The 17,347-nt window shown below is 42.4% G+C and overlaps 1 protein-coding gene across 1 annotated transcript in view; it reads right to left on the bottom strand.

Annotated features, from left to right (window-relative positions):
* Positions 1 to 16,521, bottom strand: part of clmpb (CXADR like membrane protein b) — a 73,627-nt gene extending 57,106 nt beyond the window's left edge. Inside the window, exon 1 of the mRNA XM_061045947.1 lies at positions 16,088 to 16,521. Within this exon, the coding sequence (XP_060901930.1) occupies positions 16,088 to 16,136 (49 nt within the window). The 5' untranslated portion in view covers positions 16,137 to 16,521. The remainder of the gene's footprint in view (positions 1 to 16,087) is intronic.
* Between the last annotated feature and the right edge of the window lie 826 nt (positions 16,522 to 17,347).

The following is a 17,347-nucleotide window of genomic DNA, read 5'->3' as shown; positions in this document are numbered from 1 at the left end:
ATAGCAGTCTGCCTTTTTGTTGTGTTTGTGTTGAACATGCAGCACACGTCTCTGTGTGTATAAGTATGAACTAATGTAATTGTTTAGGATGGCTGTTTATCCTAGCCATGTGTTAGTTGTCCCTAGAGCATTGTGTGCTTAGAGAAGGGCCTACCTGCAAAACAAACTCTGCACTATTAGTCACACACATAAAACACAGACGCATGCACAGGTTTCTACTTTTTCTTCTTTCTAGCTTAACGTGCAAGACAAAGTGGCATTGTGACATGCACCAGACCTGCTTCATTGCAGCAGCCACACATGGATGTGGAACTAAAGAAATTCATCCAGCATCCAATTTTCTCACTCATCAGTTTTCCTCTTTTTCATTCTGTTGGCTCTTGCTAGATTGTGCAAAAATGCCCCTTTGACCATGACACCTTTCACTCTCAGCAGCAGCAGAAAGTTTGTGTGCATGTGCCGTCCTGCACAGGCAAAAATTTGCGCAGAGAGTTGGAGGACACGAGCACACGTACACTCAGGTTGAGTCACGGAGCAGCAGCTGCAGCGGTTTGTGAGGCACGGCGCTGGCTTTGTCTATTCAGAGGCGAGCCTAAACACATCGACTGGGCTATACTGCAGTTGCTCATGCTGACTCACCCTGTACATTACCAAGAGATGCAAGATGGGGCAGAGACACCGTGGGGGTGCTTAGAGAGTGGTCTCACCTCTCCCCTTCTATCGCTCATCTGCCTCCCTTCCTCCTCCACCCTGTCCAAGGTTATCTAGCAGAGGGGGGAGGGGGGTCAGAGAAGGTGACAATCCACCTGAAGAGCTCCGCTTAACGACAGCAGACAAAAGAGGGCCCCCTTCAAAAGAGCGCTGGCTATGATTAGCAATCTGTCCCTGTGGATACAGTGTGTAAAGCTGTCGGGCTGGGGGGAGGAAGTCTGAGACTATTAGAGGGATTGTTACCGTGGCGTCTAAAGCTGGCTGGTTGGCTGGAGGGAGCTAGGCGGGGCGGCGGGGCGGCGGTGGTGACGCTGTGGGTGGATGCACCATTTTTCTAGACCAAAATGAGCCCAATGTCACTGTGACAGCACAGCGCTCCTCTGAGGGCAGCGCGGGCCAGGGGGGGAAATGATGGATGAGTCGCCAAGCAGCCTCTCCTGCTTCATCACTTTGTAGGTACACACACTCGCACACACACTCGCACACAAACACAAACATGCACTCAAAGTCAGGGAAATATATCTGCCTAGTACACTCACAGGATGACAATGCATACCTTGCAATATGTTCACCCGAAGGTATCTGGGGATACACACTTCTGGTGTGCACACAATAAACACACACTACACACTACAAATATACTCACACAAGGCCATCTGGGGATACGCACATTCACTAACACATGCATGTGCACAAACGCTTTGAGTGATTTATTTGTGTCCACATGAGTTATAATTAATCACCGAGATATAAACACTCCAGATGCAGATATTTACAGGAGTTTTCAGTGACGCACACACACACACACACACACACACACACACACACACACACACACACACACACACACACACACACACACAGCACAAGCTTCATTATGGCTGCAGCCCAGGCTAATACCACAGGATCAAAGACAGATCCTCCCTCTCCCTCTCCCTCTCTCTCCCTCTCTCTCCCTCCCTCTCTCCCTCTCTCCCTCTCTCCCTCTCTCTCCCTCTCTCCCTCTCTCTCTCTCTCTCTCTCTCTCTCTCTCTCTCTCTCCCCCCTCATTTCTCTGACCCAAAAGCAGCGTCTTTGCACTGCCATGCAGCGAACCCTGCAGCGTTTATTCCTTCTATGACCGAGCAGTAGCCTCCAATAAGGCCCCTTGGGGTCATCCTCTTGCTAATGCTCCACCTCAACATATCATCCAGCCAGCCTACCATTCACTGCAAGAGCAGTCATCAGGGTTAGGAGGATTATACTCAAATGCAATTACTTAAGTAAGTGCTGATTACCTGCAGAAAATTGTAACCAGTAATGCTGCTAGAATACTTAATTTACACCACACTTCAATAAAAGCTTTTAGTTAAATAGGGTTCATTTTACTGTCTGCAACATCAAAAGGAATTCCACATATTTAGATTCCACTGCTGTACAAGGCGATGCATTATCTCTGAGGCATCACGAGCTAACTGATGTGATTACTGCATATTTACAGTAAATACAACAGATTACAGATGTCATCTTTTTGGGAATCCGATTACTATAATTCTATTACACCTAATCAGATACTCCTACTCGACCCTGCACAGAGCATCATCCTGTGGCTGTCCTCATGCAGATGCAGGTCTACGCGGCCGGCACTGAAGGAGAAATGTGGCTGTCCTCTGGCGAGCACGGCATGTATAGCTGAGTGGCCATCCATCACGACCCTGCTGCAGAAAGCTCTACACACGTCCCCTGAATCCGCCCCTGACCCCTCGTCTCATAAGAGGGGGAGAGGGGATTGGGAAGAGGCAGGACAGTAAGAGGAAGGGCTCATAAACATATTCCCTCTGGGTGGGGGGAAGGGTGCCATGTAAGAAATCCTCTGACATTGGGGTTGGAGAAAATATGTCGGGGCCTCTTAGATTGATGGACTCAGCTTCTTTGCGTGTAGTGTTTTTCCTGCAGCACAATACGCAGGGGTGTATGGCTATGATTACTTATAGTCGAGCCGCAGCCGGGAGTGCATGGTGGCTACAGTCTAAATATTAGGATTAATGACCTCACTGGTCAGTGTAGGGAAACATCATTCATACTTTTATTGATGCCATGTAGAGCAAACAATGGCAATACAGGGTCTGCAAAAGAAATAAAATGTATTTGTATCCCCCCCTTAGATAACATATACTGCACACTGTGTGTGACAGGCCAAATATAAACAAAAGTGGAAACACTTTCTGGTGACAAAAAAAATAAATCCTTTTGTAAAATAATGAGGGCCTGTGTTCTGCTGGCTATTTGAATGATAATGTGTGCAATAATACCATAATGTCAACCCACATGACAGGACATGCTGAATGTCTGTTGTCCCCCCCATCGCCTCTAGCTTTTCATGAAATCATCTGCAGAAGGTGATTATATGTGTAGATTGTCTTGCTTGAGTAGAGGATAATGGGGAAGTGAAGGGGGTAAGTGAAGGAGACGTCAGAATGGGCGTTCCTCGAACTTGTAACTTCAATTAATAATCAAAAATGTGCTGATGCGTCGGCGTCGTGATTCCCCGCAGACCCTAAATGCAACAAATATACCATACAACAAAACATTGCTAACTTTGCATGTCAATTAAAATGTTCTCCAGATAAACAAAATGACTACATTATTGACTTTGCTTTAGAAAAACAACTGCATCCGCATCTATGTATCTTCTAAAGAGGGCTTTCAGCTTGAACCAAAGAACAGAATTGGTGTAAATATAGAGCCAAAGGTTTGTTATATCATCCTTCCAGGGCTTGGAGCAACTAACTGTATAAAACAGTTACTAGCATAGCAACATGACATTCTTACGCAATGATATTTCACTGTTTAATGGTTACAATGACTCTTTGAATAAATAGATATATTGCACATTTTCTTACCACAGCCAATCATACTCTGATACAATAGTCCATATTTTCAATATAACTGAAGCATAAAGGGAATCTTCATTTTGTCTTGTATCTCTAATATTGAATGAAAACGACATGCTTTTTTTTGACAGAGCTTTTGTGACGGCAGTCTCATGTTATGTAAAGCCAAAGGACAAAGTCAGTTATGAGATGAAGAGGGCTGAAAATATGTCATGTTTGTGCTTTCTGTGTTATTCAGGATTTGTCTGTAACGACATGTATCCTGTCCTGTCCAGTGTCAGTGCTTTTAGCCATCAGCAAACACACATGGTCAGTAGCCGGTGGCGGCCCCTTTTTTGCTAACTGTGCACTTTTGCTGGCGCCCTTGCCACGATGCATCTTTAGTATCCTGTAACTGAAAACCATCAGCTCTGTCATTCTCCAATCCTGCCACTTCAGAGGTATCCGTGTCTCCCACCGAGCAGAGGTAATCTCTTAATATTGATCTGGTCACGTGGCAAAGGCAGATATGTTAAAGTGGACAGTGAAAGCTGCTCAAGAGGCCGGACTTTTCATGCTAAATGGAACCATAGTACTTACTTAATTCCTTTTGCTTCAAACTGTATACTTTAAACATGTGTCTGTAAGACTTACGCAGCCCTTTCCCTTCAGTATAAGCTGCTAAGAATCTGATGAACTTGCTGCAACCACATCTACCTCGAGGAAGCTACAGAAGACAGGCATTGATTTCAAGCAAATCTGTCTGGACATCTCCTCTTTCTGGCTCGGTACACCTTTCCCCAGCTAATGAGCAGCCGTCTTCATTCCCCACCGAGTGAGACGTTCCATCTCATGCGTTGTGTCAAGAAACACTGGCGATTCATTACCAGTGAGGAGCGATGGAGGTGTGAAAAAAAGAAAAAAAAAAGAGAGAGAGTATGATGGTTAAGCCTGAGCTTTAAGACAGACTACTATGTCCCCTAATCCCTTCTGAGCAGCCGTAAGCCTTCCTTTATCGCTCGTTAGAATTGTGCATCCCTTAAACACATTAACTTAGGCCCTAATGCTAGCCCTTTTTTGTAGGACACAGCAGCTGCTCATAGCAACCAGTCACCATGCTAACAGGGGAAATCATCATAATTGTTGTCATACTCGTTTGATTGGGTAAAAAGGATTTTTTTTTCATGGGTACATCAGCATATTTTACAGCAATAACATCATCTTGAAAGCGCTTGAGCAAAGCTACAATTCCATACCATCCCTCAGACATAGATCAGAGAGGGAAATGTGATGATAAAATCAGAAATCACACATCTGCAGCCACTCAATCATCTAGCATGTGCATGCTAGTATATTCCTATCTCTCTGAAACACATGTTGTGTACAGTCTTCCACTTATCAATAAACAGGTGGAAAAGGGAGAGTTGCCGCTCTCACAGGTCTTCTGAGACGGCAGGATCAGAGCTACATCTTTACTCCACTCTACTGTACTTTACAGTAAATCTCCAGCCCTAGTGTATGACACTTTCCTTTTTTTTTTTTTAACTGACCTTCGGTAAAACCAACATCCTCTCAGTCTGTCGGCCAGCGAGAGCTCTTTTAGCTGCATGAATAACTCATAACACGAGGAAACACTGTAAATACTCGAGTCAACAGGACACTCTGAGGCTGATAAATGAAACAGACTGAAGGAAACAGAATCTGATAGAATGTCATTCTGAATGTAATCTTTCTGTTAGTTCATTTATTTCCTCAATGTTCTTTGGGCTTTCTGATGGATTAGAAAAAGTATTTCTTAGTGTGTATTGTGGAATGGGTCATGTAATGCAGTGAGTAGTCCTCTTCATATCTTAACCATGCTATGTGCTCTGCTGTGTTATTTCAATTTCTCTCACACATGGTTGGGGCCATGTTCCACCATCTCTGCCCACCTTGGCTTGACAAAAGCTTACAAGTGGAGCACAAACATTATTTTTATTTCACTGTTCTTCTTCCATTGCCATTTGTTGCGACTCAGTGCACATGGATAGATGCGGCCTGATGCTGCCTGTGATCTCCAGCTGCGCAAAAAGGGTCGCACTGACAAGGCAGGACCACAACGAATGGGGCGGCGACTACAACAAAGCTGAGCTTGTTATGCATTCTGACTGCAGCAGCGCGGCTAAGATGCTTGGTGTTTGCTGAGACAGCAGATGACTTGCCTTGCTCTCCCTGCCCCTTGCTCAACCAAGGCAGCATAGACTTAATTGCCTCATTAGCAAAAGGGCCAGCGCGGAGTCCGCCTCTTCCACATTGTTCAATGTCATGAGTGCAACCGAGAGGAAAGGTTAATAGAGTAAACAGCATCTCTCGCTCCTAAATGGAATTTTTTTTTTGCTTTTTTTCGTATGATGGGTCAGTTGCCAAAAGCTTCATTTCACTCCTCAGTGACAGAATGTGATTTAATCTTATCTGCCTATTACTAACTTTATCATTCCTTATTTCACAGTTTATCTCAGCTTGCTGTTGCTGTGTGGTAACTCCTAAAGCTGTCTTTTTTTAAGCTTAGACCAGTTGAGAAAGCAGAGTCATCATGCCAACTTTAATTATTTTAAGAGCTTGAATTTGCAAACTCTGCTATTTCCTCCTCCGCAGCAGCGTCTTTGGACCCCAGACAGCAAATCAAGCCAAATGCTAACACTCTTGATTTCCCTCTTGAAGAAAGACACACAAAATAAAATTATGTCTGCTGCTGAAAGAAAACATGACGTGCAAAAAAAAAACCTCATGTTTAATCATTTTCACAGTAAAGCCTGGTTTACATTCACTGCTGCACTGTTCACACACTGAAGAGCCTCCTAACTCAAGAAACACAATAAGACAATGTCAGTCAAAGTTTGACAGTGTGGACAACAATGCCAAACCATGAGAGGCATTTTGAATGAACTCCTAAAGCCTCTAAAGTCTCTGCAATACAGATGTGGTGATCTAAAGAGTCAGAGAAATTGCATGATGGGCCAGGCTAAACAAGATGGCTAAAACAAATGGAGGACAGATGCCTGCCTGGGAGATATGATTGGAAAGTTGTTGGCATCAATTTGCTGAGTCTCTGAGGTGCACTCCATTACTGCAGAGAGCATACACGACCTCATGAGCACCACTAACCTACAGCTGCAGAAAGTACTTGAGAATTATTATGAGTGTTTATCCTGCAGTAACGAGAAGAAATATGCTCCATGTTCACTATAAGTGCATGCAAAGCCAGTGCTGCTCTCTTGCTCATGGAGAAATCTTTCTCAATATAGCGTCCTGCAGGATACATACATAACATCCTTATTGTAGATACTTCATGTTGGGGTTTAAAACAGCCTTGCTGGCGGGCACTTTAAGACAGAGGCTACATTTAAAAAAATATACTGCTACGCATCTGCATGAGCAGTATAGCGTAAAGGCTCCATTTCATCAACAAGTCAAGTCTAACGAGTCGGAAAAAACAAAGGTGGTGGTGCCATCTGTTCTGCACCACTTTGCCTGGAAAAGGGGGAAAGAAGTGGGAGGAAGAGGGAAGGAAAGAAAGAAGCTTTTTCCACACTGCTTAGTTTGACCAAAAGCCTGGGTGACATTATCTCCTGTGGAAACAAACTTCTCAACCTTTCTGCCTGATAGAGGCCCCCTGTCTCAGTCATTTGAAATATGGCGGTTACAGCTGTAGTGCAATCAGCCCATTACATACTTAATTTGTGGACAATCTAGCAGTTGATCAATGGTATTCAGTTTACAATGTTTTTTGTTTTTTTTATCTCTCTGCTATGAAAGACCAAATGGATGTGCATTGTGGTTGGATAATTAAACCATCCATCAAACAACATCCAGTGCAAGAGAACAGGACCGGCGAACCAAGACTAGACCTGAGTAAAAGCATTTCACAGTTCCTAATGAATGGAGATTACATGAGGCGAGGTTTCGATGAGCTAGGGTTTCATCTCCATGAAGGATTCATCTGCAGAATTGCATATGTCTTTAAAGGTTTTCTTACACCCAATAAAAATTATACGCTCACTATTTAAAGTTTCTGCACGATCAACTTTTTCATCTTTCTCTACACTCAGCACAGATCTTAATTGGACAGATGGCCGAGTCCTGACTTCAGCTTTCATGCACTAAGAGTGAAGGGGATCCTCCAGATGGTGTTCAGGTCTTGTGCAGGTAACCGCTTTGTCTTCCACTACTCTAATCAATGGCCACCAAATCCCCTCCCTTCCAAGCATCATCCATCTTGAGGTCTTTCCAGGGCTGCTCGGTGACGACCAAAAGCGGCTGAAGATAAATGTTTAAAGGGCAGAAGGGCCTCTGCTGATTAAAGCCACTAACGCTGGCAAGCAAAAGAGGAAATGGAGTGAGACAATGGAGCACGCACTTTCAAAACACCTAATGGAGTGTCCTGCTTGCCGGGCTAATAAACTGCTTCAAATTGAAAGGAACAGCGGGCATCTAAATAGAGCGACTTGCAACATTTCCTCCTGTTCATTCAGTCAGCTCCCAATTTGGAAAAGCGGGAGAACAGAGAAGGAGAAAAAAATGGCCCTGGCTTGCCTTTGTTGGGTGCAGTGCAAGTTGCTTTTCTTCATCTGCAATCAATTCTGGGAATTGAATTACAGCTGAATGCCATGGAGAGTGAAAGAAAGGTCATTTTTTCTGTGCACTGCCACCACCCCGGGATACATGAAATAAATGTTGGTTTCACAATTCTTCCTGTCTGCATGAAAAATCCTTTGCTTTCAGATTGATGGGGAGGACCCCGAATGGTCAAAGTCTAGCTGAGAGCTGTATTCTCATCTCAGCAGTGTGATACCGGTTGAATGTCCAGTTTGATATTAGGACATGATGATCAATAAAAACACCATGAAATGAGGCACTACACATGTTAGGGTCCAAACAAGTGCACCCCATGGCCACTGTAAGTGCCAGCAAAGAATGATCAGTTATTTGTACAATATACCACTCACTAAAAATGACAGACCTGCAAAGTCCAGCCTTGTCCATTGGTAAAACCATCAAACTGTTCGACCAAGGTCCTCTCTGCTGAAGTAAGAGAATAATATAAGCTGCACTACATAAAGCATTCACTGTATATGATTTATGGCAACATAAAGGGAATAAATAAAGGCTTACATTGTGATGAGTCCAGGGGAAGAAGGCAACAAAATATAAAGAAGCAAAACAGCAACGTCCACAAGGAAATACCCACACATAAAGCCAGGGTTAAAAAACAGACTGGCTGAGAAACAAAGACAGAAAACTAGGTGTAATCAGACACAGCTAAGACTAATCAGACTCAGGTAGGGAAATGGGCGGGGCACCAAATCTCAAAGGTGGGAAAGCAAAAGAAGGAAGTAAAGCATTATACAAGGAAAAGGAAAGACAGGAAAGTGACAAATTAAGGACAAAAAAGACAAAAGAAATGCATCACAATGCATATCATTTACATTAAATGATCTTTCTTTGTTTACCTCCTGACATGCTAACAAGCTCGAAGGTGACAGAGGGAATCCTTAAAGAGACATACGCACATGACCGCTAAATAACACCGCCAATGTCACTCCTGTGAAGCTCATTGGGTATAAATGTTTTATCAATAGTTTGCTTCTTACCTCCTTTGTGTGTCATTGATGTAAGTACTATGCTAAGCGGCTTGCAAGTGAAAGACACCCCAGCAACAGGGATTTTGGCTTTTCGAGCTGTTTATTTTCCTGCACAGTTGGAATGCACAGCTGCACAGAAAACACAGATATACCTGGTTTCAGGGACAGGAAACACAGATCAAAAGCATGTTCTGCTTGGAGAAGACAAGCCTGACAGTTTTATTTTGCACAGCCAGTTTTCAATATGGCAGAAAGCACTTGAAAGCACCACAACAGAGCAGGGAGCGCTGAGATAGCATCTCAGGCCGCCCCCCCCCCTCCCCCCCACCCATCACTGATAAACACATCATTCTAAATGGTGTTTTTTCTAAGATGTATGAATTTTGATCACCTCATGCCTTTGAAGCCGAAGAGCACTCTGGTGGAGATGGATGGAATCCCATTTTCTGCAATGTCAATAGCTGCATAGAATTAATATCAGAACAGACCTTTAGTGGGATGAATCAATGGGAGACAATTCCATGCTCCACCTCGCCGACAACATCAGCATTTATCTCACCGCTTTGCTCATTCTTTGATCTATTCACTGCGTCCATAAAACAATCCTAGACCTTGATGAAAATATGTATGCACACAAGCTACAAATCGAGTCACATTTTCTGAGAAAATAGAAAGCTATAATTGTACTTGCTCCATTGACTTTCATGGTTATTTGCCACTGCAAGTTAGGCAGACATCCTCCCTTTGGAGGAAGCTGCTTTGGCTTCAGAGATAACAGTAAGCTTGGGGGCAATGCAACATTCCAGTGTCATAACTAACCAAGGTTTTAGAGGGCTCCTTTTAGTCTATGGAAAGCTGATCTTAAATAACCTCTATAATTGGATTTGTGCTTATTGTTAAGGTATTCAAGATCTGGAGTATTTATAGCCATGATGCTATAATGCTAATGCTGAACCCATTTAGCCACCACTTCAGTTAACCATTTCAATGACATGGTTAATCAATATCTGCTTAGGTCACTTGGTGAGTGGACAGGAGGAAGACAAGTGTTTCAAAATAAGAGGGGGTTATTTTGTAAGATGACTGCTGTTGTCTTTGCTGCCTTGTGCTAACCTAATAAAACAAAGTGACACATGGGCCTTACCTATTTTTCATGTTGCTGTGATTACATTAGTTTTACTACCTAAATGCCAAAACAAAGATCTAGAGGCTATTTGATCAATACTAAATAGCAATCTGTAAAGACAAAAGTTTTTTTTATAATTAAATGACTTTCATTTGGTTTTATAACTACGTTCTTAAATGTATTTATGTATACACTTATTCATAGGCTACAATTTCCCCTGGGCCAATGGTTGGGTCCATAATTAACTGACCAGCAGTCAAACTCAAAATATTCAACTTGCAATTATATAAACAGCAGTAAAAAGCTACAACTCCTCGTATTTATGATCACAGTGACAGTTTGGAATTTTCAAAAACAGGAAATGACAAAAGAGCAATAAAAACCAACAATATTTAATCACCTTAAAGCTCTGTACATGTTACATCCTGTACTTTATACTGTAACATATTATAGCTAAGAGTGATAAGAGCCTGTGAATTTTTTTTTTCATTTTTTTTTACATTTTAGAACCAATTAAACTGAGAGCGGTATCAATCTTTTTATCCAAGAGTTAAACTATAGTAAATAAGCATTGTTTACAAAGAGATGATCCTGCCGTAGAACTCAAAATCTGTCTTGGTCTCAAGACCACTTTTTTAAGGTCTCGATTTTGTTCGGAATCAAATGTATTTTTACTTAATCTTGTCTCGGTCTCAGACTGGGCGGACTCTGGATTTTAAATGAAGACCATTCGAGATCAACACTGACAGGCTTTTTCCCCACGTCATTACTGTGATAAGAAGGGAAACGCCCCTTTTTAAACCCCCCCACCTCCCTCAAGTTACGGCCGCAACCTTCCCAGTGTTAGCGACTAAGTGAGAGACACGCCCACTGCAGACAAGATGATGATTTTTAAGTGATATTTATGTTCTTGGTCTTGTCTCAGTCTCGGAGCATTCTGGTCTTGGGTATGTCTTGGTCTAATTTAGAGTGGTTTTGACTACCAGACTACCTGTAACCACTCATGTCAATCTGTTTGTCCAGTCTCATTCAATTCTTCTTTTATATTTGTTTTTAAGATTTTTTTTGGCTGTCTCTCTTCCTTTATCAGAAAGACAGAACAGTGGATAGAGTCGGAAATCAGAGAGAGAGAGAGCAAGAGAGTGGGGAAAGAAGAAGCCACAGGTCAGAATTGAACCCTGGGCCGCCCGCCTGGAGGACCATGGCCTCCTTACATGGGACCCGCACACTAACCACTACACTATACAGACTTAGTTTGACATGTGTATGTCATTTTACTTTAACAGAATATATTCCTTTCATTTTGTTGAGCACAAACTAAGTACAGTACCCCAGTGCAGTGTCAGGTTGTGAGGAGTTTGAGCATGTGGCTCCAGTCAGTGTGGATGTGAGCCTCTCTAAAACATCTGTCAAAGATTAGCAGTAAAGTGAAATAGGCAGTTCCTGTTCATACGTTCCAAAATAATCTGGCACTCATTATTCCCAGTGACGGATGAAAAGGGGGGAAGGGTTTATAGGTCAGGAACACTACACAAACCCTGTCGAGGCCTGTCGATAGGCATGTGCCTGGTATTTACAAGAAGAAGTGACAGAAGGCCCGTACTGGATAATGTTTAGATTTGCTTGGAAATCACAGAGAAACATAAGAAAGAGGACACAGATCTTAAAACAAAGAAAGATTGAACAAAAAGGAATTCAGGGCAGACTACACCAGCACGACCTTTAGTTTTACCTCAGATGTCTTTGGCTGCTATAAAAATACAACCTGCCTTGACCTTCCACAAGTAGGAATAAAGGCACTTACAGTACAAAGCAGGTAGACTTTCACCTACAAACACCTTCATTCGAACAAGGCATTCAGCCTGCTGCGACAGAAAAGAAAAAACCTTCTGACTAAAAGCAAAACAATCAATGAAACATGAAGAATCCCTCAGTGATAGAAAAAAAAAAAGGATGGCTGGTTATTCAGGGAGGCACGGTGTCATTCAAAGGCTGATCACACCAGCACGGAAAGTGCTTGGGAGGCAAATCAGTGCTTGTTAATGATATGGGTCAATTGTTTTGAGGACGGCTGGACCTCTGTTCTTATCTGTAGGCATCTTCAGTCACCCTCAGTCGAGGTTTTGTATTCCAGACTGTTCTGCCCTTGCCGAGAAATTCAGATTTGCCATTTCTGCTTTGAGTAATACAATCCTCTGTTGTGATGGAAGTCTGTTTACACTTTTGTTCTGCATGTCAAATCGCTGACATTGTAGGTAGAAGGGAAGTCATTCAGCTATATTGAGCAATGCGCTGCTAGCTATTTGGTATTTTTCCGCTGCATTGTGATTGTACTCTATATCCTACAGCTCGGAGCAATATCTATAGGATGCTGCATCATGTATTATGGAGGTTTACAGAATCTGTCTGCTGTTTTGTTTATGAAAATACCTGCGAGGGTTGTATGCATCACGTCTATCCTCTAATTGTATTGTACAAGCCAGTTTAAAGAGAGATTCTGTTGTCATTCAAAGGTTTCTGTTTTTCCAACACGAGATGAAGGTTCACTCACTTTGCATGACTCCACACCTCACTGACAGAATGTGAAATATCTTGCAAGTTCCCGTTCCACAAACCATGCAGACCTTGCCAAATTCTTCCCATGCTTGCGAAAAAACAAATACTTTCAAAGCTGAGAACACACATAGGGGACACTGCAATGGTAAGGCTTAAGAATAATGCAAGCCAAAAGGATGCCTTAATGTATGGTAACTAAACGTCAAATATCCAAATGTCTCTGGGTTTTGTATGAATGTCAGAAGTCTGACTGGGTGTGTGTGTGGGAGTGTGATTCAGGCGCAAACACATCAAGATGTCACTTCATAACCTCTGGCTCAGGAGGCTCCTGTCATCTTCACATTTCAGAGATCCTCTGCCTACCCCGGCAGACATGCTAAATATAGAATGGGGACAGAATTTCTGTTTGGAGCCTCTGCTCTCTTTATCTACATCTAATACTAGCATGCGTGCATGGGCGCAATCTCTTCCCCGATATACAAATGTATGCATGCGTGTAAGAACACAGGCATCAGTTCATACACTGATGTTTAGAGTAAATGAACTCCCACGATCACTCGTAGCATTGTCTCATAGCTCGATGCTCATACTCATGTGAAATGAGGCTGCAGAGGTTTGGATCTCAAACAAAAGCTGCTCATTCTTTTCAATTATAATACTGTCTAGTGGCTTACACTCTGTTATTACTTCTTGGACAGTCATTTTCAAATTCCTTCATTCAGAGTCATTTAATCCTGGAGCAAGGACAGATAGGCAATCCATCAGGAAGTCTCCTCTTTACCTGAATCTCCCACTCTGTTCCTGAGTTAGCTTTGACCTTGTTCTGTGTCTTACTTGGTATCGGCAGAGGTACAGAGGGGAGCTAAAGAACTCTCCGTGGCAATTAATTGCGCTACTTATCTGTAATGTGAACAGTGGATATTACATCTCACACTGATATTAAATTAAGGATGTCTCAGGACTTGCGAGACCAAAGCCAAATAAAAAGGAAATGAGCCCCTATTAATGACTATTGATTCTTTTATAATAAAACAGCCACCTCCTCTCTTTACTTGGCCATGGTGTTGATCTTGAATTAAAGCAGGGCTATAACTTTAGGGGGGGGGGGGGGAATGTCCTTCAGGCTTCCACGGCAGAGCAGCCTGAGGAGCTGCATATCTTCCTGGTCAGGGGAAAAAAAAAGCTTTTTTGGCTGACATGCAGAATTTTTGTTTTTGTTTTTTGCATGAGAGACGCTTAATCCAGGTTTGCTAGTGCACTGGACATTCATCCTTTTTGATATCCTTTCAGTTGCACAAATTGTTTATACAGTCATATTTTGTGACATGACAGGGGAAGGGGAAATGTCACTATGGCAACAACAAGTCATTTTACACGAGACTCAGGCTGATGGTTATTTTAAGAAAAGTGAGCCACTATTTCTGTATTTGTATTAAGGAATAAAATAAGTAATTGCAATTCAGCTTGTGATATATAACCTTGTCTAATCTGGTACAGATTTGTCAACTAAGGTTTTGTTTATAAAATCATGAACATGATTATAATCATAAATCCTCACCATCATATTTATCAGTATGGACCAGGTGTCACAACATTCTCAATACAAAGCTGATGGCAGAAACCAGCAGAAGTGTTGGTGTGCAGTGTCCTCTGCAGAGTCAGCTCCTTCAGTTAAAGCGCTAAATGGTCAGTGACCACATACTGGGAGTTCACTGGCTGACCAATGTAAGCCTTAACAAGTCAGCATGTATGCAGGTCCACATCTCCCTCCATCAATTTTTCATACTGCTTATCTTCTTCAGGGTTCACAGGGGACCGGAGCCTCTCCCAGAGTGCACTGAGCAAAGGTGCAGGGTCCCCTCCTGAGGGGTCGCATCAGTATTAATGTAACTGAATAATGGGAGGCGAAAACAAACTCTTAACACATTTTCAGGCTGATAGCACAACCTATATCACGTAGAAGCAAATAAAACCAGCTGGATGTCCAAAGTAAGGGAATGAAAAATTCAACATGAGTGATCGAGCCCTTTGATTCTTTCCAGACTGCTCGCCCATGAACAGCGAGCCTCATGTAGACCAGAGCACGACTATTGGACTCCAACCAAAAGCAGGCGAGCCGCCAGCTCTCTGGTGCAATATTCCTCATATGGCCACTTTCAAACACTCTTCCTTTTAACTCAGGGGTTTCCAAACTTTTTCATACCTAGAATCCTTTTTCTGAGTCATGTCGGACTATAACTACTATTAGGAAAATGTGTCTTAATCCCCAGCTATACAGCCAGCTAGGGAAATTCCACTGCAGGTGATGAGACAGCAGAGGGGAGTGTGAAACCTCTTAAACTAGAAGTTGTTTTTTACACACTGTCTCGCAGTGCTACAGAAAGTTCCTGTTGGTGAAGTCGCAGTGGAATTTAACAGTCCCATCATAAGCTCTCAACCTAACGTCTCCTCCAGGAACTAAGTACTATACTGGAGAAATGTAGTTGTACAACCAGTATTGATTTTAGTAGCATCAAAGCTTCCATTAATGAGCACTGGAAACAAACATTTTCAATTAACCTTTTCAAGTCCAGTCTGGAAAAAAAAACACGATGCAGCCAAATAAATCTAAACATCTACAAAACTCTAAAATACCATTTTAAAAAGTGGCCAAACACGTAAGAAAAAGCTTACAGGAAATATTGAATCTTTGTGGTGACTGTATAAGAAGAATGTGTTTTTTTCCTCTATAAAAATGGTTAGGCTATAGGCTACATATTTGTTTACCGGCAGAAGGCCTGTTTTTGAAAGATTATGCTTAGTGTAAATAAATGCGGATACAGGGTCAACAAATCTAGACAGATGATTTATAGGGAGGGGTCGGGGGAACTTTTAAACCCTTTAATTTCGCCCCTTATAATAATAAAGCTCCCACCAAGAAGAGCAGTCTATGGTTTGCAAATCTGAGGCGGACCTGTACGCATAGAAACGTAAATATTTAAATAGAAATCTTTTTTTGCGCACACTTCGGTACGAGGGTGTGTATAGAGGCTGAAATTAAATGAAATAAATTCATCCATTCTGACATCATTGTTGGCTGAAATTATTTGCCAGATGTGTTGAGGTGGGTTTAAACAATAAGGAGATAAAAAACGACAGACATCAATGTACACATCGCCAGACAAAACACGCTTTCTTTAAATGAATAAATTATCTCATAAAGGAGAAGGGAAGTGACTTACCCAGAAACAAAGAGCGAAATATTGCAGACATCACGGCTGGAAATCCCATAAGCAAACGGAGCTGGAAACAATGCGCTCAGACTGCCTTCAGATTCATTCGGCTGACCTAAGTGCAGGCACAACGAAGCGGCACCATCAGCGGCTTGAGGAGCGAAATCACAGAAAAACAAATCTTCATTGAACACATGAGTCCAAGGACATCATATGTTGCACGCGTCCGACATATCTAAGCCTCCCAGGAAGAAGAAACGTGGCTCTGTCTCTTCATCGTCACGTTCAACGCAGGCTACTTGGCGTCAAATCAAAGTTCCCTGACTGTCTGGCTCTGGCGTGGGACGTGTTGTCTCAGGGTCCCCTCTGTCTCCTCCTCAGCAGTCACTCCTTCTTTCCTCCTCCGCTGCACAAAATGCCAGAGAGGAGGAGGAGGAGGAGAAGGAGGAGGAGGGGGGAGGAGGAGGAGGGAGAATAGGTGGATGATGAGGGGATGCTGAAGGATGGAGACCTCTAGAGTCTGAAGTTCTCTTTCACAGCCTGAGCGATCTGCAACAAACACTAAAAAGGCTCAAAGAGAGGATGTGAGTCCTCTTGAAAGGTGTCACGATTCCTGTGTATGAATTCCACAGTGGGCTTTAATGATTATGCTGATTAAGGAAAATACAGAACTGCACAACTACACATGAATTAATCATTCATTCAAGACGTTTTTTTTTTCCAAATAATTTGCTGATTTAAAAAAAAAAAATAGTGATCATATATTTTGTTTTGACTGTTAGTTGAACTAACTAAGTAATCTGAAGACAGGTCATTTCCATTTATTGACATGAATAACACTTCTGTGAATCCAGAAATGAAAAAAAGCAGAATGATTGACAATTAGACCTTGCATTTATTTTCATTTATGAACAACATATAACTATAAGAAATCAAGGCAAGGCAACCTTATAAGGCCCCATTCATACAGAGACTAATTCAATATAGGCTTCTTTACAGAGTTATGAAAAACATCAACAACATTAGGAGCATTACAAGAGATATGACATTAATCCAAATTGACACACTGAAGATAAAGTTTATCATGGTAAATGGATTTGAGCTCATATACCCCTTTTCTAGCACTTTTTACACTGCAGGTCACACCTACCCATTCACACACTGATGGCAGAGGCTGCTGTGTAAAGTGCCCATCATTAGCTTATCTCATTCATACACATTCATATGCTGAAGACAAAAGCAGGGGGAGCAAAAGTACCTTCCGGTTGA

The sequence above is a fragment of the Labrus mixtus genome, chromosome 9 (assembly GCF_963584025.1).
Source record: "Labrus mixtus chromosome 9, fLabMix1.1, whole genome shotgun sequence".
In the NCBI taxonomy this organism is placed as follows: Eukaryota; Metazoa; Chordata; class Actinopteri; order Labriformes; family Labridae; genus Labrus; species Labrus mixtus.
The sequence above is the reverse complement of the archived record's forward strand: the minus strand, read 5'-3'. Positions and strand labels throughout refer to the sequence as shown.